Source organism: Stegostoma tigrinum, chromosome 6 (genome assembly GCF_030684315.1).
Source record: "Stegostoma tigrinum isolate sSteTig4 chromosome 6, sSteTig4.hap1, whole genome shotgun sequence".
Lineage (NCBI taxonomy): Eukaryota > Metazoa > Chordata > Chondrichthyes > Orectolobiformes > Stegostomatidae > Stegostoma > Stegostoma tigrinum.
Window position 1 is genome coordinate 77,207,058 of NC_081359.1, and position 22,440 is coordinate 77,229,497.

General features: G+C 39.4%; 1 protein-coding gene across 2 annotated transcripts in view; it reads right to left on the reverse strand.

Annotated features, from left to right (window-relative positions):
• atp8a2 (ATPase phospholipid transporting 8A2) overlaps positions 1-22,440 on the reverse strand; it is a 498,882-nt gene that overhangs the window by 455,526 nt on the left and 20,916 nt on the right. The window contains exon 1 of one of the 2 annotated variants that reach the window (XM_048533132.2): positions 18,629-19,016. The exons of the other annotated variant lie outside the window; for it this stretch is intronic. Within the exon in view, the coding sequence (XP_048389089.1) occupies positions 18,629-18,671 (43 nt within the window). The 5' untranslated portion in view covers positions 18,672-19,016. Of the gene's footprint in view, positions 1-18,628; positions 19,017-22,440 lie in introns of those variants that run through there. 2 annotated transcript variants of the gene reach the window in all.

Below are 22,440 nucleotides of genomic sequence, written 5' to 3' on the forward strand. Positions count from 1 at the left end.
AGCCTTCAAAGTGTTTCAGTTTCTCCTTACACTGATGCCTGCGTGATCTACTGAGGTTTTTCTAAATTTTGTGCTTGTACTTCAGACAGGAAATGAGGTGCTTACAATTTAAGTATGTGGCTACATCACTTTAGCAAATAATTAATTTACAAATGCAGCTAATTCCCTCATCAACACACTTGCTACTCTTCAGAACTTCATGAGTTGTTCACAAATTACAGGAGAAAGATTGGGACCAAGTTTAGATTCTAAATGCATTCAGGTTCAGATAACTCACATAGGAATCTGATAAGTAAAATAATGCTCAATTATATAGTATGTCATCACATCACTATGATGTAATGATCTTTAAGTTCTTCTAAAAAGGCAGATGACAAATCTCAAACTAGCAAAATTTCAAAATAAGAACTACTGTTTGTCTGTTTGTTGTTTCAATAGTGACAAATTTACTGGGAGAAAAAGCAAACTTACTAAAAAGTCAACAAGTCAAACGTTATAACATTAGGAAGTAAATTGAGTAGAAAGGAAAGCAAAAGATGGAATGCTTTTCTGAGCTTCAAGCAAGATAATAACCTAAGTAAAAGGCTTTGATGAGGTTGCAAAAAAAGCAAAGTGCTAGCAAGACAAAAGAGAACTGGACATAATTTCCAATTAGTTAAGAGTACGGAGACTGATTGACTGACTAATCATGAAGCAGAGAGGAGAAGTAAGCAGCTCACTGCTATAGTTCTAAGGACTACTATATGACCAAAGCGGAAGTACCTCATTAATTTGAGCAGAATGAGAGCTCGGAAGATTTTAAAAGTTAGCACAGAAACTTTGTAGCCAGTGGAGCACAGGGAGGATACTGCAATAAGAATGTGGGTAACAGACTATAGCTTTTCAGTGTTCCAACTAGCAGTGGGGTTGGAATTAAACAAGTTGATGAGAGTCAAGAGTAACCCTGTATGAAGGCAATGAAAATAAGAATGAAAGCAGGGTAGATATAGAAATGCTAGCTGTAAATATTTCAGAAGGATACTGTTCATTAAGTGGAGGCATACCCCAAAGTTCCAGACTTTCCCAAAAAGCATAAAATGCACAATCAACTGTTGAGAGAGAGACTGGTCAGATTGGCACGTAGCATTTGCTTTCCAATGTAAGGCTCTAAATACAAACAGAAACTAAAAATGAAGGACTTGGATGGACCAAAAGAAATTTTGTTCTTTCAGGTGATGTCAAGAAATGCAGTCTGAAGGTACACCAATAGCCAATGAAACAGCAGTTAATACATATGCTGATTTGAACAAACACTATGGGTTCAAATTAACATTTTAACCCATTTACTCTTAGAGTAACCAACTGTATTATTGTTTTAAGTTGCATGAAAATTTCAATCAAACCACTATTTACATATGGACAGGAATCAATGTAGGCTTAAGTACTGACGTAACAGTCTAAACACAATCAAGTTTACAGTCACTAGCGAGCCGGAACAAATGGCATTTACAACATTTACCTCACTATCATTTCACTAAATTGGGTAGTTTGCTGTTAAATGTTTGCGTTTTTACATGAAATATATGCACAAACACATGTGCGACAGAAAACATTCCACATTAGGAGAAAAGCACAAAGATCTTAAACAATTTGCAATCGGTAAAGATGGCCATTACTACTTCTTTTAAAAGATTTGCAATGCCTATATTTTGCTAACACAGTAAATAAACAGATGCTGTGAGTAAAAAAAACACTTTTTCAGCCTCTGTTTTCTTGTTTTTGTATTTACAGTGAAGCTCTACAGAATGCCCTTAAGATGTGATGAGCACTATATAAATACAAAGTCCTTTGTTTATTTCTGATGTCTAGTACCAGTTACCACTCTGTCCACTACGGTCAAAAAAAGGACTGATGAATATCCTTCTCTCCAATTTATCCTTTCTTCATTGGGGAAAAAAAAACTTTGTTCCAGCACCCTACTTTAGCATATCAGCAGCATGTGTGGAAACATGGGCTTCATTTGATCCAACATTCATATCATCAGTGTACAGATATAATTTGCTAAAGGAACTACATAGATCAAGTATATTTGAACATTCAAGAACAAAGTTTATGGATATGACAACAGTTCGAAAATCATAGATTAGAGCACATGATATACTGTAAACAGCTTTGTCATTGTACTTACTAAAAAAGGACAGAAGAATTGTTCCAAGAAGGTTACCAAGTTTGATACACTCTCTCTCTCTCTCTCTCTCTCCCCCCCTAACATTAACCCACTTATAAAGAAAGGCTGAAGAAGCTACATCATCTCTCATTGGACAAAAATACAGGTTCAAATTTCAAAATTCATGAACGGAATTGATGCAACGTATGCACAGAGGTTATTAGTGCTCCACCAAGGAAAATGAGAAGATATAATTGTCAACTAGATAAACCTTGTGCTAAAAACATAACTTCAGAAGTAATGGTGCCCTTCTGATTAAATTTATGAATTACAGGGACACCCAACATAGTGACAACTCAGCCTAAGCATTTAAACAGAGAGAAAATGATTTTCTGAAGGAGGGTCTAGGCTCGAAACGTCAGCTTTCCTGCTCCTACGATGCTGCTTGGCCTGCTGCGTTCATCCAGCTCTACACTTCGTTATCTCAGATTCTCCAACATCTGCAGTTGCTACTATCCCTCTACAGCTAAGTAAACTGGGTTCTGACAAACGGTTAGAAGCTTGAAACAATAACAGAATCTGTCTCCACAGACCTGCAGAGTATTTTCAGCATTTTCTGTTTCTATTTCAGATCTCCAGTGCCTGCAGTATTTTGTTTTTGTATTGCTGTAAGAGCAGGTTCAAAGGGTCATTGAACAATTTAAAAAAAACAAGCTCCACTGCAGCCACAAGCCAAATGGAGGTAAAACGTACAATCAATTAAATCCAAGTAAAATACAACAGACAAGAAAAGAGTTATAGAAAGAATACAGTATAATAACATTCTGATTATCAGGCTAGGGTCACCATGTAGTCAAGGTTCAACTTTTAACAATCAACCTAACCAGTAATGGTTAGATTCTCTCGTTGGAGATGGTCAAAAAATTCCAGGGCTGCACAAAGAAGTCAAGCAAATGAGACTAACCAAGTTGTCATTGTTTCCTCTGCACTGTCTAGAAGCAGAAAACCTACCAGAAAACGTGGAAATGTGCTCGCTTGCAGGTTAGACTGGAACCATGAGGTTTCCAGCGCGCCCCCTTCCCAGCATACTCTTGACAAATGTCCAAACTATTGAAAACAAAATGGATGAATGCCAATCTAGATTTATCATTCAGACAGAATTGGGAGACTGTTGTATGCTCTGTTTTACCAAGACATAGCTCAGTCCTGCTATATCAGACTGTGCCTTGGAGTCTGAGGGATTCTCCATACATCACATCAACTGTATAGCGTCCTCAAGTAAGGCAAAGGATAGTGGGATCTGCCTCCCAATCAACACCTCTTGGTGTTCAGATGTGGCGACTGCTCCCTGGACTGAGGAATATTTTATAGTTAAATGCCATCCCTATTACCATCCACACAAATTCACCTCTGCCTTCCTGGCAACAGTCTACATACCACCTCAGGCAGAAGTGAAGAGCGCTCCGTACGAAATTTACACTACTACAAATGCTCTGGAGATGAAATCCCCCATGTCCTTATTCATGGTGAACAGTGATTTCAACCAGGCCAACCTCAAGAGTCTGCTACCAAAATGGCATCAATACACCTCCTACCCCACCAGGGAGACTGAACATCTTTGACCATTGCTACACAAGCAAAAACAGTTACTGCTCCATACCCTGTCTGCACTTTGGAAAAATCATATCATAATGCTGTTTGTCCTCCCAGCTTACAAGCAGAAGTTGAAATGAGAGGTCCCTTCACAGGTGGTGGTCCAATGTTGGTCCAAGGCAGCAGAATAGCTTCTGCAGGACTGGACTATATTCAAAAATTCAACAGACAACCTCGACAAGTATGTACTCAGTGTCTGTTATACTCCATTCAAGCAGGATGCCAGTGGCACACTGTTACCTGCCCTGACAGCCCCAGACAAATCCTGCTCCCTCTGTCACCAGCACAGGGGTCAGATCAAGATGACCGTTCCGAGGAAGGTTCACCAGACCCGAAATGTTAACGCTGTTTTCTCCTCCACAGATGCTGCCAGACCTTCTGAGCTTTTCCAGCAAATTTGCTTTGGTTCAAGAAGGCCATCATCTCAGTACCAAAGAAAATACATGCAACATGTCTCAATGACTACTGCTCAGTGGCTGTGACCTGCATAATCATGAAGCTCAAGGTTGGTCATGGCCCACATTCACTCTAGCCTGCCTCAATCCCCAACAATTTGCCCAATGGCAAAACAGGTCTACAGCAGACACTATTCCCTTCACTCTACACTCTTCCCTGGAACATCTGGATAATGAGAATACTGACATCAGGCTCCTACTCATCAACTACACCACTAACTCTACCAAACTAATCACAAAATTCCGAGACCGGAGGTACCAGCTCCACCCTCAGCAATTGGATCCTCAGCTTCCTAACCCATTGTCTGCAATAATGGGAGATAGACAACCGTACCTCCTCCAAGATAATCCTCAACACTGGTGCCCACAACATGTGCTGAGCCCCCTTCTGCACTTCCTGTATACTCATGGCTGAGCAGCCAAATTTCGAAAGAACACCATCTACAAAGTTATTAACTTGCTCGCTGAGCTGGCTGTCCTCTTTCAGAACAAGCCAGCTCGGCATGGATGTCAACATCACTTGAGCTACAGATCTTAGCCAAAACTTTGACCAACTACAAGTTTACTGTCGACACCACTACTGTTGGCCGGATATCAAACAATGATGAGTGAGAACGCAGGAAGATAGAGGGCATGGTGTCGTGGTGCAACAATAACAATCTCTCTCAATTTCACCAAAACAAAAGAACTGATGACTTTCAGGAAGAAAGAAGGAGGATGCCCCAATCTATATCAATGGAGCGGAGGTGAAGAGGGTTGCAAGGGTCAAGTTCCTAGGAGTGACAATAAACAATCTGACCTGGACCACCCATGTAGATGCAACAGTCAACAAGGCACAACAGTGCCTCTTTTTCTTCAGTGGGGGGAAATTCAGCATGTCCATAAAGACCCTCATCAACTTTTATAGATGAGCAATAGAAAACATTCTATCGGGTGCATAATGGCTTCGTGTAGCAACTGCTCTGCCCAAGGCCATAAGAAATTACAGCAAGTTATGTGCATAGCCCAGACCATCACGGAAGCCAACTTCCCATTCATGGAGTCCAACTACTCCTCATTGCCAGGGAAAGGCTACCAACATCTACAAAATCCCCTCCCACCCTAGCAATACCCTCTTCCATCGGGCAGAAGATGCAGAAGCTTGAAACGCACCAACAGGTACAAGAACAGCTTCTTCCCTGCTGTTATTATAATGGATCTCTCTAATTTTAATCCGATGTTGATCTTAATTTGCGCACCTCCTGTGCAGTCATAGCCATGTACGTCTCACTCTGTCTAAGCACCCTATGGTATGTATGTCCGTGTTCAATAGGATCTGCCTGTACTGCTTGCAAAACAAAACTTGTCTTTGTACTTAGATATTAGGTATCAACAATAAATCAAATCAAACACAAAAGTACACAAAGGGCTGGATGCTCTTCTCTGTGCTATAACCATCTTTTGATTCTGGAATTCAATCAGAGGATTTTGCTTCAAGATTACATCAATGAAGCTGGTATTCTTCTCCTGGTGCAAGAAGTTATGGAAAGATTTGCAGAGGAGTAGCATTGTAACAGGCCTACATATGATAGATTAAGAAACAGAATCCCCATTATCCAGTTTCAAGTCCCACTCAGGAGGTGTATCATAATATTTTGAACAAGTTGATTAGAAAATATTTACAGGAGAAAAGTATGCATGAATGTCTTATGCAAGGATTCAACGCAAAATTCACTGCCAACAAATGTGGAAGAAGCACAGACTATCAGTTATTTTCAAAGGAAACAGGACATGAAAAAAAATACTTGCAGGTTAAATGGGATTGAGTAAGGAAACAGGGCTACCTGGATTCCATTTCTGATAACCAGTGTGACCTCAATGCGCCAAATTGTCTCTTTCTGCTTTTTAACGACTTAAGGCTCTCGGACAATTGATAACCCTCTTTTAGCTCTACAGCAGAGAGAAGTGAAAGGCAAATGGCCAAGAAAAATAGAGAATTATTTGACATTAAGGTTGATTGACTATCCGGGGTTAACTGGTCAGTTCAGCTCTTTTCTGCAACGCACCAAACTTTGACTAATACGTTAAATGGTACTGTTGGGCGAATTGAGATTCTAATTCTTCTGGTTTTCCTCTTTTGCTCCTATCCAATTTTAACCAACCCATTGTAAGCAGCCAATTTGTCAGTTGTTTAGGCTGTAAGCTTTGGAAATCCCTCGTTAACCATCACTGCTTCTCACTTGTTCTAATGTTCTTTAAGACCCTTGTAACATCAAGTGAAACAGTGCCAAATTTCAATTAAAAATGCAACAGAAATTGTAAGCTGTTTTAGTTCTCTCAATCTCATTTACTAACAACCACCAATTTGACTGAAGATGATTAATGAATTGTGAAAATACAAAATATGAACACAAGCTTCAACCCAAGGGATTGACAGTAAAATCAGATCAGTTTAACCTGCATTCTGACCTAAATCCTGGAAGTGTTAAGAGAGTATTTGGCAATCTTATAGTCTTCTTTCAGCCCATTGTGTCTGCTCCACCAATCAAGAAGATTGTGTCTGAACTGATCATTCTCAACTTCCACTTTCCTGCCTATCTTCTAAAATCCTTGACCCCTTACTGATTTAAAAAGCCTCAAATATACTTAACAACACAGCTTCAAAAGCCCTCTGCGGTAAAGAATTCCACATATTCACTACTCTGGGAGAAGAAATTCCTTCTCAGTGTCTTAAATTTGTGGACGCCTTATTTGGAGATTACACTCGCCAGTCCTAGACTCTCCCATAAGGCAAAGCAACTTTCTACATCTACTCCACTTAGAATTGTGTACATTTCGATAAGGTCACCTCTCATTCCTTGTAATTTCAATGAGTACAGGCCCAATTTTCGCAATTTCTCCTCATAACAGTCCCTCCACACCAGTTAATCAGCTTAGTACACAGAAACTTCACTGTCTCTAATGCCAGTATATCTTTCCTAGATAAGGAAACCAAAACTGTTCAGAGTTCAACCTCTGGTTTGACGAAATGCCCTGTACAGGTTTAGTAAAACATCCCTTCTCTTAAATTCTTTGAAATAAAGGCCAACATTCCATTTGTCTTCCCTATTTCCCTGAGCACAGATGCTAGCTTTTTGTAATTCATGGATGAGAATTCCAAAATTCTTCTGTTCTGTAGCTTTCTTCTCTCTCTCTCTCTCTGTCTCTGTCTCTCTCTCTCTCTCTCTCCCCCTCTCCCTCTCCCCCTCCAGCTCCTCTACTCTTCTTTCTAGAGAATAAGTTCACATCTGTCCCATACTATATGCTAACCACTAAGTTTTTATCTCCTTACTTAACTGGTTTATGTCCCTCTGCAGATTCTGGATAATCCTCATCACTTGCCTTTCCACCAAATTTTTCAATCATCCACAAACTTGGCCACAGTACATTCGCATTCCTCGTCCAAGGTATTAATCCATAAAATGTAAATAATTCACTTAGCACTGATCTCTATAGTACATCACTAGTTACAGTTTGCCACCTTGAAAACAGCCCCTTATTCTAACTCTATTTTCAGTTATTTAACCAATCCGCCATCCATGCAAATATACTACTTCCAACACCATGGGCTCACTACCTTAAACACTTTCTCACAACCCAAATATATTACATACACTGTTTCCTCTTTATCTAACCTACTTCTTACTTCCTTAAAGAATTCTAATAAATTTAAGTTTGAAATGGAGGGAAATGAAGTCAGTCATATCTACATACACAGGTCACAGCACAGAAAAACACCCTCCAGAGTCTGCATCAATTAGTAGCAGTAGCTTATTTTTGCTTTTAATAGACAACGTAAATAGTTTTTAATGCAAAAGATTAAATTCTGGGCACTTCCACACACACTGTTGTGATCAAGCAGTTTGCAAGTTTTATGTCCATCATCCCCAGTCAAGCTCCAGCCCGTGGCCCCAAGTTTGCAAAACAAACTAGCAGTTTATCAAAATCTGGTAACTACGCAAAATTAATTCTCTCCAACTAATTCGTATAAAGCTTACCATTTACTAAAAGGAAATGAGCAAGATCTGGCGGGATATGCACTGATCCTCCCTCCTTAAAAAACTCCACGTGATAATTCAAATCCATTATTTTGCATTTCTCAAGATCAAAGACGTTAGTGTCAGGAAAGAAACTTTTAAAACTTGCAAGTCAAGCACATCGACAACATAATTTGGTTTTCTGTATTCTTCCATGGAATGTTAATGTCATTGGCAAGGCCAGCATTTGTTACTCTTCCTTATATACCAATGAAGGTATGCTCTCTCACCCATTTCACAGGACAGTTAAGAGTAACCACTGTGGGTTTGGAGTCATGTGTAGACCAGATCAGGCAATTACAGAAGATTTCCTTCCTTAAGGGGCATTAGTGAACCAGATAGGTTGTTATGATATTCAATGTTTGCTTAACATCAATGGGCTATCTTTTAATTTCACATTTTGTTCAACTCAAATTTCACCACATAGCATCATGATGTTCAAATCCATATCTCGAGAACATTTGCCTGGCAGGGGGGCGCTCTGGAATACCACTCTACAGGTATTACCATTAAACCATCTCCTCCCCAAAGCAGAACGAGCTTAACAGATCTAGGCCATTGCTTATGTAAATGTATGAACTTTCTCCCATCCTTCAACTAACTCCATCAACATCTCCCATTCTCTTCCCCCACCAAGCATTCCCCTTAAACATTCTAATCACCTGGTGGGTGAAGCTGTTCTTCCCAAAGGCTGTCTTTATTTATGGCCCACGATATTTGTCTCCCACACTATTGAAACATCTTGTCTTATTAACTCTTCTCAAACTTCAAGATCTCCATCAGGTCAGCCCTCCGTCTTCTTCAGGCTAAATGGAAATCCAGACTGATCAATGTTTTCTTATAAATATTCTCTCTTAGCTCTATAATGAGAGTAAGTAATTTTGCACCTTCAAAATGTGTCTCTATACTCTTTCAATAACAAAGCCAGAAATGTTCACTGGTTAAACCAAGGCTCTATACAAGTTAAACAGAATTTCTCTGCTTTACCATCTTTTTCTCTTCTGTCTTTTCAGAAAAAAAATCCCACTGCATCTTTACATTTTTTCCTGAAAGAAAAAAGCTCATCCACATGCATTAGCTGTTAGTGATTTACATAGCTGTACCATAAATCTATACTACTTAGGCACATTTTTGTTTAAAAAAAAAGTACATGACTTTGATTCCTCCCACTTATCTTGAACTTTATTTAATCAACTACCTGCCAAATTTGCAAGCTTACTAAATTTTACTGTATTTTCTTGTGGGTCTCCTTTGTCTTAATTATATCCCCTGGTGTAGTATCATTCAAATTATGAGATTGGGTTTCCAAAACTGAACGCAAATTGAAAACAACACTGGTTCCAGCAAAGAACCTTGTAGAATACAATGACACACCTTTTGCCAGTCTGAGGACTTGAAACTCTAGTGTTTGTGGTGTTTTGTTGCCAGCTTCCTATTTATTGATCCATTTGTCTGTACTGGTTCTGTCCTTGTTTCAGCTCATTTGCTGCTCAAACCACATCCATTCTTTCATTAACGTGAGACTTAGCTACTCTAACACACGCTAGGCAGCCTGTCACGTTCCAGTTGGCATAAGCTTCAGGTCATCCAAAAATCTGTTGCCCCCGACCTTACTCTGACTAAATCCCTATGATCTATCACACAATTTGTGGATAGGCTACACTTGATTTTAAAACGATCATCATTATTTCAAATCTCTCCATGTGCTCATGTTACAGAACTCAGAGATATCTGCACTCGTATAATCCTGGACTCCTGCACATCCTAATTTTATTTGCTTCACACCAGGTGCATGCCTTCAGCTGCCTAGGCCATAAGCTCTGCAATTCACAGCCCAAACCTGTCAGCCTCTCTGCATCATTTTCCTTAAAACATTCGTCATGAAGCAGATTTTTGGTCATCTGCCTTAATAATGTCAAACTGCTTTATGCTGTGAAACATTTCAGAACAGGTTTAATGCCTTATAGGTGCTACATAATACAAGCTGCTGCGAGCATCATTTCTTCTGAAAGTAATTATGAATCTACCACATGGGTCCTTGTTGTGGACCTTTCTATAATCCAAAAAATATAATCCATGAACTAAGGGCTTTGGTGGCACAGAAGCAGTTTTCCTATCTCTGGGCCAGGAGGTCCAAGTTCAAGTTCCACCTGTTCTAACAGCATCGCTGAGCAAATTGCTCAGAAAATAATACACCCACTTCATCACCCAAATTTACACGTTCGTTATTCAAAATGCTTGATTAAGCATTAATTTCCTTTTGCAATCCACACTAACAATTCAATCTGTTTCTAAGTGCTGTTGTTCAATTAGAATGTCACAATTTTTCCTAATAGCTACATTTAGCTAGCAAATGTTGTACAATTGTTCTACCTCCTCTGCCAAATATTAGAATTACATCAGCTGAAAAGATACTAACAAACTCATTCCAGTCTGCCCTTAAAATGTACTTAATGGCTAAATCTTTACACTCCAATGTCATCTATTTGTTATGCTGTTCATAACTGATGTAGCAGTTTTAGAAAAGAAGAAAGCACAAATGAAAAATCAAATTTGCTTAGCAGTTATTTAAAGATCATTCTCCCGTATTTCTTTTTAAAAACATGGACTGAATGAGAAACAGCAGTTTTAAAATGGAGGGATTTATAAAGATGGCTGTATATATTGCAAGTAAGGAGTTTAACACCTCTCATGAACCCTGTTTATATTGCTGAGAATTCTAGCAACGCACAAACAAACTGGAGCAAAGGAGTTTCTTTTCATAAAAAAAGTGAAGCAGATCCGTTTGTATACTGGGGACCAGTTATCAGTGGCTAAGGCCCTTTGCCTGCCAAAAAGTATACAGTTGTTTGTCAGGTCACTGAACTGCTTCCGCTGTGAATGAAACAGAGAAGCCAGTAAATCTTCACCAGTTGAAAACACAAACTCTCAGTTCTTTACTGTAAGCCATTCTAAACCGGAGCAAACCAACTTACTTTTCTGAGGAAGGGTCACGCAACCTGAAAAGTTAACTGATTTCTGTCCACAGATTCTACCAGACCTACTGAGCTTTTCCAGTTTCTGTTACTTTTCTTTCAGCAGATACTACAAGTTGAGACTTTGAATTAGACATCGGAAACCTTTCATAAAAAGTAAAGCTGCCACCCTGTGCCTCTTGCAAACCCGTGGAACATGTGAAAAAAAGGTCAAGGACAAACCTTTGCATCAGCAAGAACCAACCCACCTGATCTTGTGAACAAAGATTATGGAATTGTTTTCTGGTTTTCTGTCAGCCAATGTGTTTCTTTCTGCCTTGCTTATGTTGGCCAGTGTGTGTAAGGCAAAGTTTATTTAATTTACCTGTAGCAAGAATCTAATTACCTGTTGCATAGTATTAAAACAAAATCACCTGAGCCTTAAATTCAGATATTATGAGGATTTTACTTTTTATATAATGAATACAAGAATAGCAGGTTCATTTTCCAGTGTGTTGCCCCAGTAATTAGAAGTTAGAAGATTCCCCCCCACCCAGGGATCATGTCAGTTTACTAATCCCTTTTGCCTTACTCATTAAATAACGTTAATTTCTGCACAATTTCTCCCTATGCATCAAGTAAATCTCAACAATCTTTCGATCTATGCTTTTTAAACTCTAGATGACTAACGGAAAACAGATCCAGCACAACAGGAACCCATGTAGACAGTACAGCATTGGAACATTTTCATCCTTTCTTAGCTCTCCAACATTATATCTCATTGCAATTCAAACCAGTTTCTTTGTCTTCAAAAAGGAGCCAACTGGCAACACTGTTGGCGCACGTTTGAAAATTTTTAATTTACTTGCATTGTGTTCTCAAAATGGAATGCTGGTAAAGTGTCTCCACAATATTGATTAAGTAGTTAAGCTCAAAGTCTGAACACAGTTAGGGATACAAAACTAATTAAAACCTTGAAGCTGTTTTTCCTTGAATATATTCTAAGTGGCATTGCCACGGTTCAGTAAATTCTCTTCATTTGGTTAGATGCAATTTCTCTTTACAGATACAATTTTTTTTCCCCCATTGTATGCTTTACCTAGCAGATATGTTAAAACTACAGCCACCCAACACCATCCTTCAACCAGGAAACTCTTGCCCTCTCTGCCCCAAGAACTGGGACTCCAGGATTGGCAGACGTCATTCTAATTTTTTTTAAGAGATGTAACTTACTTCATAAATATGAGTGCAGTGGCATAAAACAGTTATTGGCAGAGTTACGGTTGTCATTTGTACCCATAAAGGTTTCCGAGATCAGGTGGAGTACAGTTAAGATATCAGATTACATCACTCATACACTATGACTCAGCTAGAAGCAAGGATTGCAACGCAATAGATAATACTGCTTCTACAGAAATAGTATATGTAATTCTAGACAGAAATAATATATGGTTTAAAATTCTATGTCAACAACATTTTAATACCCATATAAATTCCTTTGATAACTATTTGTACCCCTTCCATTACAGTAGAGTAACTTTACAAAAGAATGAGAATATGAGGCATCAAATCACAGATTCCTTTGTGGTGGGTTCCTCGGCAATGTTGCATGAATTTGAAAGAATAGATTAAGATCTTCAAAGGGAACTTCCACATTCTTCATTTCTTCGCACCATTATTATTGGATGTTTGACGTTAATATCTGACATGCTCATGTTATTACTAGACATACTAAAATAATTTGAAGAACATGGTACAACAGAACATAAAACTCAGTCATACAGAACTCGAGAAGAAAAGCAAGATTACAGGAAAAGGAATTTGAAAAGGTCATGTCCCTTTGCAACCAATGAATCCTTTACTGATTCATGAATTCTACCCAACAGGAGGTACTATCAAGGTCAACCTTGAAATTGCTCTTTCACCACAGAAACAAAATAGACAAAACAAACTTTCAACATTAAAAACCACTTTCTGGTCAGTAAAATTCAACACATAATACAACTATGATCCCCAGAAGCACATAAAATTGTTGTATTGCATTTGATTATATGTCTATTTTGAAAGACTGAGGTAACCAGTTTTCACTTCACTTGCTAAATAATTCACAAAACATTGTCTGCTAGTCACATTTTGCAATAGAGATTTTAGCACAGCAGAATGTCACACAGACAACAAGCACGTACTTGGTTAACTAATTCAAACATTGTCTCACTAATTTTTTGCTGCTTTTATATGAACAATGATAATTACTGAAAAAAAAACACTTAATAGAGTTACCATATCAACAAACAAAAAGTATGCAGGAAAACCAAATCAGATGTCAAGCAGTTATTAATAAATGAAGTAAAAGAAAGCAAGTCAAGCATATCATAGAATCCTTTTTGAAAACTCAAAAGCAGGAGTTAAATTTGTGACATAAGCTTTACTGTAAAAAAACAAACATAATCAAAACAGTACACTTCAAAGATACCTAATTACTATCGAAGACCTTTAACTATTGTAAAATCGTAAAAATTATAATAACATTACATTTCAGAGCATTTTTTGTTCCAAATATCCATGGACTACTGTACTGCCTTAAAAATGCATCTCTAGATGTTCAGTCAAGCAGTGGTCCTTATAGCTCATCTACAAGAAAGTTTGCTGTAAAATATTTGGAATTCTCGACCCTGGAGTGCAAAGTTCAAGTCATTGAACACATTCAAAATAAACATAGATTTCTAGTTATTTATGACATCAAGGGATAGGGGGGTGGTATTAGAAAATGGCATCGAAGTAGATAATAGGCCATGATCTAGAATGGGCCATTCCTGACCCATGTTCCCACAGAATTATCAACTAATTCCAGTCATTCTTTTCCTGCACGAGCATTTCCTAAGTAAATTCATCAAGGCTAGATCGGATCCACTCATTTTATTTATGGTAAAGACATTCTTGCATCACTCCTTCAAAGAAAAAAAAACAATAAGTTAGATAAGTAAAAACCTCCCATCATAATCACTTATTTGCTCTTACTATTTTACTTCTACACAAATACCCATTTTTTCTCATTACAAGTTTCTACATCTTTACTCAAAATCAATCTCAGTTAATCTCTTTTTTTGCTTTGAAATTTTACTGGCAGCAACATCTGCCTCTCAAGTCTGCAGACATGTTATTGCTTGCTTCTAGGTGCAACGGCTTACTATACTTAAAAAAAAATGCATTGTTGACATTTTTCTTGATTCAAATATGATCTATCCTCTCTCATGATATTTCCAGAATTTACAACACAGATTATTCTGAACAGAATTGATGCAGGGACATAAATGTTGTGACAAAAACACTACCTTTGTAATGCATGATATACCCTTGTAAAAAAAATCCTCCCTATTCCACCTTATCCCAACCCTTTGGTAAATTAAATAATCTTCAGCCATAACATTTAAACAGAATATTATTTATCCAACTTTCTTTCTTCTTATTCCCTCAGAGGCAAGCAAAAATAAGTCACTATATTACCCAGTCAAAAATTCCAAGTATGGAGCAGCATCTTAATTAATGCAAGGTCAGTTACCTGTTACAAAAGGTCAAAAACTCAGACTCTCATATGTTTACAGAACAGACGGGCACCATTTGCCCCACTATTCCTAGTACGGTCAAGAAAGACTGACTACACAAATCCTGTTTTCTAGCTCTTGGCCTGTAGCTCTGGAGACTATGCAATGCCAGTGAATATTGACTGCATAAATGTTATAAGAACATCTGACTTAACCAGCCTCTTCAGGTTGACTTCAAGATTCCCAGCACCAAGTAAAAGAGAAAATTTCTCTTCCACTCTTAATCTTCCACCCCTTTCCTTAAACTTATGCCCCATGATTTATGATCCCCAAATGGAAAGGTGTATTCCTGAAAACACTGTGTTCCTCACGATCTTATACATCTCTACTAAGGTCCATCTCAATCTTGGCTGGTCCAAGGATGTGACTATACTACAGAGGGTGCAGAGCAGATTTACCATACTGCTGCTGGATGCAGGACTGACCTCTTTAGAAACACTGGATAGGCTGAGGTTCTAAAGGAGTCATATATTTGAACAGCATTTTTTGAATGCTTTGACTATATAAGATATGTCTTTAAAACTTGGTTGTTCACCAATTTAAGTGTCTGCTGCACTTCTGATCTCATTTTCTGCCTGCATGGCTCCAATGGAAGCTTAGATTAAGACAGTGATTAGTCATTTTTCAACCTTATAGTCTTGACCAAGTTCAACAATTTCTGATTATCTATTATCTTGTCATATCAGAACTGAAAAAGAAACTTTGCTTTTTTCTCTACAGATGCTGAGTTTCTCCAACATTGCGGTTGTTTAAACACAGATTGCTGGAAATTTGAAACGAACAGGAAATTCAGAAATGCTCAATAGATTTGACATTGGAAAAAAATGAGAATTAATAGTTCTGATGACAACCTTTTGTCAGAACTGGAAACTTTTACAGGATTGGACCTCAAAGGTTCAAAGACAAGGAAGGATCGAGTGGGATAAGAAGAATGAACAAAATAGTAGATCATTGGAAATTGCTGAACTTGGTCAAGACTAGAAGGTTGGGAAATGACTAATCAAAGTCTTTCTAAGCTTCCATTGAGCTCTTTTAGAACCATAGAGGCAAAAAAAAGGAAAGAGGGATCAGAAGTGTAGCAGACACTTAAAGCAGTGAACAACCAAATCTTAAAGATATGAGTTTGGTCTGAGATGTCCAACAAAATGGTCAATCTGTGTTTTGTCTCCTCACTGCAAAGGTGGCCACTGAACATATAGAACAGTGAAACTGTGGAAGTGCAGCTAATCACTGTTTCCTTCAAAGCCCAACCATCGCTCGCTCCCACCTTTTTTTTTCAGAAAACAGGTTCTGGCAATGACTCTGCATTTGAGATTTACCATTTCTTTAGGCACATCCTTTCTTTCTTGATTTGTCCCACTATTGTCCTTGTCAACCTGGAGCTATCATGCTTGTATCATTCAATTTTGACCTATTATGCCTGTATCGTTCAACCAGTTCTACTTTAATCACAAACTACTCCTCTAGTACCTGGGTGCGCGCGCGCGCGCGCGCACACACACACACACACACACACACCTTCCGCTTCATGTTACATCTGGGATAAAATTTTCCAACAGGCAAAGTGGTACCTGTTTCTCATTTCACCTACGCTGCATGAAGCTCTGACTAGTACCAGTATATGACCTGCTCATATACATTATGTATCAGGTGCAGGAGGCAGTAAAAGAAGCCATATGGTATGCACGAGGTTTCAAGTACAGGAGCAGGGATGTGCTGTTGCAGTTATACAGGGCCTTGGTGAGGCCACATCAAAAATAGTGTGCGCTGTTTTCATCTCCTTTTCCGAGGAATGGTGCTGTTGCTCTTGACAGAATGCAATTAAGGTTTACCAGGCTGATTCTGGGGATAGCAGGTCTGACGTATGGAGGAGAGATTGACTAGATTAGGATTATTTTCACTGGGATTCAGACGAATGGGGTGGGGGGGGGGTGATCTCGTACAGACTTATAAAATTCTAACAAGACTAGACAGGGTAGATGCAGGGAGAATATTCCTGGTGGTGGAAACATCCAGAGCAAGGAGTGGCAGTCTGAGGACTCAGGGCAGACCACTTAGGATGGAGAGGAGGTGACATTTCTTCACCCAACAAATGGTGAGCCTGTGGAATTCATTACCACAGGAAGTAACTGATGCCAAAACAGTGAGTGTATTCAAGACTAAGTTAGATATAGCACTGGGGGCAAATGGGATCCAAGTTATGGCAAGAAAGCAGGGTTAGGCTATTGAGTTGGGCAATCAGCGATGATAGTGATGAATGGCAGAACAGATTCCAAAGGCCAAATGGCCTCCTGCTCCTGTCTTACAAGTTTCTATTCTGTACAGTTGATTTCTTGCTTCTGACTGTTCAAATTGAGTTGGCCACTGCCCACAACCATCCCTTCTGCTAATATATCCAAAACAATTAATACTGTGAATGTCAAATCAAAGAGAACAGAATGGAGGAAAAAAAACTGCCCGAAGGAGACAAAATTAAAGCCACTTAATAGGTAGGATGAAGATTTTTCTATGATTCAGAGTTGGTATTCTCAGCTCTTTGGAAACAGTACCTTTAATTCTTCAACATGTATTTTGAAAGGAGCCCTTCAAATTGTTGGACTCATGAAAATGCTATTTTTGACATCATTATTCTAATTAAAAGTATGGAAATACAAATTACTAGATCAGAAATTACAATCTTTGTAAATCAGAGAGGAGTGATTATTATATGGTTGCAAGATATAGATACAGAAGAAAATTATGCCTAGTCTCGCCCAAATATTAAAATATACACCCACGTATTAAATAAAGGGTTTTACCTTAATTACTGCAACCAGATGTCAGTTGTTCTTAATATGAACAACTTTCTATTATCTGCCCAAAACTTGCTCTTCAGCTTGAACCTGGTCACCTTTTGGTCACGACATAGCATGAATAACATGCTGATTTTATTTTTTTAAAACATCATTTACTGTTTAAAATAAGCCTTTATACAGTACGCCAGTTGACTTCTTTCAGAAGATAAATAGTGTAAGTTCCTTCCCTCCTCCCATAATTGTGTTTTTCGATGCTGGGGTTTAGCTTGAGATTGCACCAACATTTTGATTGAAAAGGCGATATAGAAAGAAAAAGTGTTTTTCCTTATTGGGAAGCATCTAAGAACAGACGTGCTAATTTGCCAAAAAGACTAGGCATTGGGCGAGATGCGCGGTGATATTTGGCTCAGGACGGTAAAAACAGTTTACAATACATGAGCTAGAACACGGTCTCAAGTCAGTACACCCAAAACCAGCACACCGCCACCGAACGCAGCAGGTACACGGCAAGGAAGAACAAACAGCTGACGTAGAACTGAAACCGAGAAGGGGACAACAGATGGAGGAGGGGGAGGGGGCTGTTTATAGCCTGAAAGGTAGCAGAAAAGGATCAAAGTCGTCTCTAAGGGTGACAGGAAGGATCCTCAGCACTCACGCACTGCACCATTTCTATCAGAGTGCCATTTGTCAAACGACATTCGGAATATCACTTGCAATATGCAGGCAGTGTTAGCTACTGATGAACCCTGCGCCTGAACCCAGCCCACACAGACTAGACGAATCCACGGCCAGACAAAGTGACTGGTAACTAGCTAGCATCGTAATCATAAAAGCGATGGCGCTGCTCTAGTATCTTCGATCAAAACCAAAATGCCAACAAGAATAAACCCGTGACAGGCGAGCCATTCCGACTCAACTGCTTTCTCAGATTAAAAGGTGCGCCACCCAGATCGGTTTTCCCCACTCACCTCCTGACGAATGGATTTTTTTGGATTTCCTGGGGAAAGACATCTTGCAGTGGCAGGGAGCTGAGCGGAGCTGCTGATGCTAGCTGTTACTGACATGCTCCTGTCCGCCCGAAGCGGCCTCTCTGCGGCGCTCCTTCTCTCAAGTCTCTGGCGCCAAGCAGCAGCGCCATGTCTCTGATGGGACCCACACGTAATTATTGGATAACCACAAGTGGGCACAGCGCACAGAGAAGAGAACATTTAGCAATTGTAAAGCAACTAGGAAGCGGTTATCCGTGGAATACACTTTTCGTCTCTGTCATTTTCGTGTCCGTTTACAGTGTACTCTAATTTGTTGAACATCAAAAAGATCATTTTGGGCACATTTTCAGTTAGTGCGAACCCCAGTAATCCCTGTCATTCGGTTCTGCGTTTTCTTGAGAGTTTATAGTTTTCAAATTCACTGTGCGATTTAAAGTTATATCCTAAACATACTTAAGGGGGTTATTTGCGTTAATTCCAAAATATTCAGGGGCAAAGTTTGAATTAACGTGGAGACAGTTCCTTCGCCCTTTAGTGATTGTATTGGAGTTTAAATATACTATATGATACCTGTATGAGGCATTAACTCTATATCATTTGTTTCCACGAAAACTACGCCTTTTTTATTAAACAACCCGATTATTCACTTAATTATGAATAGCTTCTCTTCCACTAACTTTTCTTGCTGCTACCTACACAACTGTTTGAATCTGAGATAGTAGGATCCCAATCCTTAAGTCTTCACTATGGGCTTCAATCCGTCAAGGTTACCAGATGATTCTCTGCACGTTTCTAATTTTTTCTCAGTCATTCATGGAATATAGGCTTTGCTGTCTAGGTGCACATTTATTGCCAGTCCCTAATTGCCCAGAGGGCTGCTACGGACGTTGCTGTGGGTCTGGAGTCACACTGAGACGAGACCAGGTAAGATCAGTGAGTTAGATGGGTTTTATTGGACAATTCACAATGGCTTCGTAGTTGTAGTGGGGCTGTTGATTCCAGCTGTTACTTTACTTCACTCCAGCTAGCTTTCCTTATTTACTTAATTTGTTACATATAATAGATAGCAGCCATCATGTATCAATTGTAGAGAGATAAACACCAAGGTCAAATAACAAGACAACACCCAGAAGCAACAGAAAGATTTGTAAGAGAGAAAATGAAAGCTAAGCCTTCTGCCCAGAGGCAGAAAGAACCCAGCAGCTGAGATTGGGATAACAAAGTGTGGAGCTGGATGAACACCTGGACCCTTCATCAGAAGAGGGGGATGGGGACAGTTCTGAAACAAATAGGGAGATGCGGACCGAAGATGGATAGAGAAGATAGATGGAGGGGAGAGTATAGGTGGGGAGAGTATAGGTGGGGAGGTAGGGAGGGGATAGGTCAGTCCTGGGAGGATGGACAGGTCAAGGGAACGGTATGAGGTTAGTAGGTAGGAAATGGAGGTGCGGCTTGAGGTAAGAGGAGGGGATAGGTGAGAGAAAGAACAGGTTAGGGAGGTGGGGACGAGCTGGGCTGGTTTTGGGATGCAGTGGGGGGAGGGGAGATTTTGAAGCTTGTGAAATCCACATTGATACCATTGGGCTGCAGGGTTCCCAAGCACAATGAGTTGCTGTTCCTGCAACCTTCGGGTGGCATCGTTATGGCACTGCAGGAGGCCCATGATGGACACCTCCTCTCAGGAATGGGAGGGGGGGGGGGGGAGTTAAAATGGTTTGCGACTGGGTGGTGCAGTTGTTTATTGCGAACCAAGTGCAGCTGTTCTGCAAAGCAGTCCCCGAGCCTCTGTGTGGTTTCCCCGATGTAGTGGAGGCCACAACGGGTACAGCAGATGCAGTATACCACATTGGCATGTGTGCTGGTGAACATCTGCTTGATGTGGAAAGTCATCTTCGGGTCTGGGATGTGGGTGAGGGAGGTGGTGTGGGGGCAATTGTAGCACTTCCTGCGGTTGCAGGGAAAAGTGCCAGGTGTGGTGGGGTTAGAGGAGAGTGTGGAGCGGACAAGGAAGTCCCAGAGAGAGTGGTCTCTCCGGAAGGCAGAGAGGGTGGGGATTGAAAAATGACTTTGGTGGTCGGGTCAGATTGTAGATGGCAGAAGTGTCGGAGGATGATGCATTGTATCCTGAAGTTGGTGGGGTGGCATGTGAGGACTAGGGGGATTCTCTTTGAGCAGTTATTGCGGGGGGCAGGGTGTGAGGGATGTGCAACTCATCATTCCCAAAAAGGGCAGACCTTTTACAGGACTATATGATTATGACATTCTGTAACTAGAAAACCTGCTCAATGGTTTCATTGTAGTGATAAACATCGTAAGATTGTAATTGTGTTGACAGTGGCTATACTAGGGAGCAGTGGCAAACTCCACAGCAAAATAATAACAACAGAATTATCTCTCGCTTCTGATTGAGTCTGTTTACATTGACCAGGGATCTATCACAACTATAAATTCATTGTTTGATCAACTAAATGTACAGTCAATAAAAATGGGGTTATGGGGTGGGGTGAAGAAAATGGGTAGTCAGAATATCTGGACAAAGAATCAAACAGGTCAGAAAATAGTCAAATATGGAGAGGCTGACAGGAGACAGTCCTTTTACAAATTTCATTAATCTCAAACAACTGACTTAAAATAGGTGTAGGCATGATTTGTGCAGGAAAACGATCGCCAATACCATCAAACAGAGTCAAGAACTCAAATTCAGTACAATTCTGCTAAGCTATTTATGGAAAATTCCACAAAGGTACTTGACCACAGACAAACTGGAAGGCTCAACAAGTACTGTCAATTACTAGCAGAATTACCAATCACTCCTAAGAGTCCAACAGAGGCAGCTTTGATGGCTTTTAAGTTTTAAAAATAACAATGGAAAACAAAAATGTATTTTTTAAAATAAACTCAAATACTTTTCTATGGATTTTCCATCTTTTGGGATTCCAACAGCTATTTCAAGAGTGCAATTCATAGAAGCATTTTCTTTTTGTTATTCCTAACAATTTATCTATTAAGTCCTGAGGTTTATCAATCCAACTGATGGCCTTAAGTTTGAACACCAGCATCCCATAAGAAAACAATGAACACACCAAAATGCAAGACAACCAAACCCATCAGCACTAATGTCAAAACACACTGGGATAAACTGATTAAACTTCAACTGTGTTGAAATTGTAAGAGCAAATTAAAATAAGATGGTTTTGCAAGTAGTGCTTAAATTATGATTTGGGAAACATGGCTGCAAACTACATCTCGACAATGGATGTCATAGATATTAGTCACTAAATTTCATACAGTTCATTTCCTAAGTAGCAATAGGCTTAATTAAATAGTTGGAAAGGATGGAATTCCAACATAAATACTTTTTGAGTGCTCCAATAGCTTATGGTCCGAGATAAGGCTGCTGACGAAACACTAGCTTTCCAGGTGATTCTGCAACTAGTATACCCACCCATTTCTACTTAAGGCTTTTCTTGTCAACTACAAATACATGAACATAAAATAGGGAGGAGATAGCAACTTGACTCCTCATGCTTGCTTGGCCATTTGATAAGACCACGTCTGATCAGAGCCAAATGCAGCCTCAACCACACTTTAATGTAAATTCCCAATACAATGTGGTCTAAACATTTGTTTTTTTAGTTTAGACTTCTATAAAGGAAATAGAAACAATAAATATTGGAAGATATGACATCAGTCACAATGTTCTCTTTAGCAATGGTAAGACAAATTATGAGAATATGAAAAATTGTCTTCAACTTGCAACTTATCATTGCTTAGTACTGAAAGCATTAAGA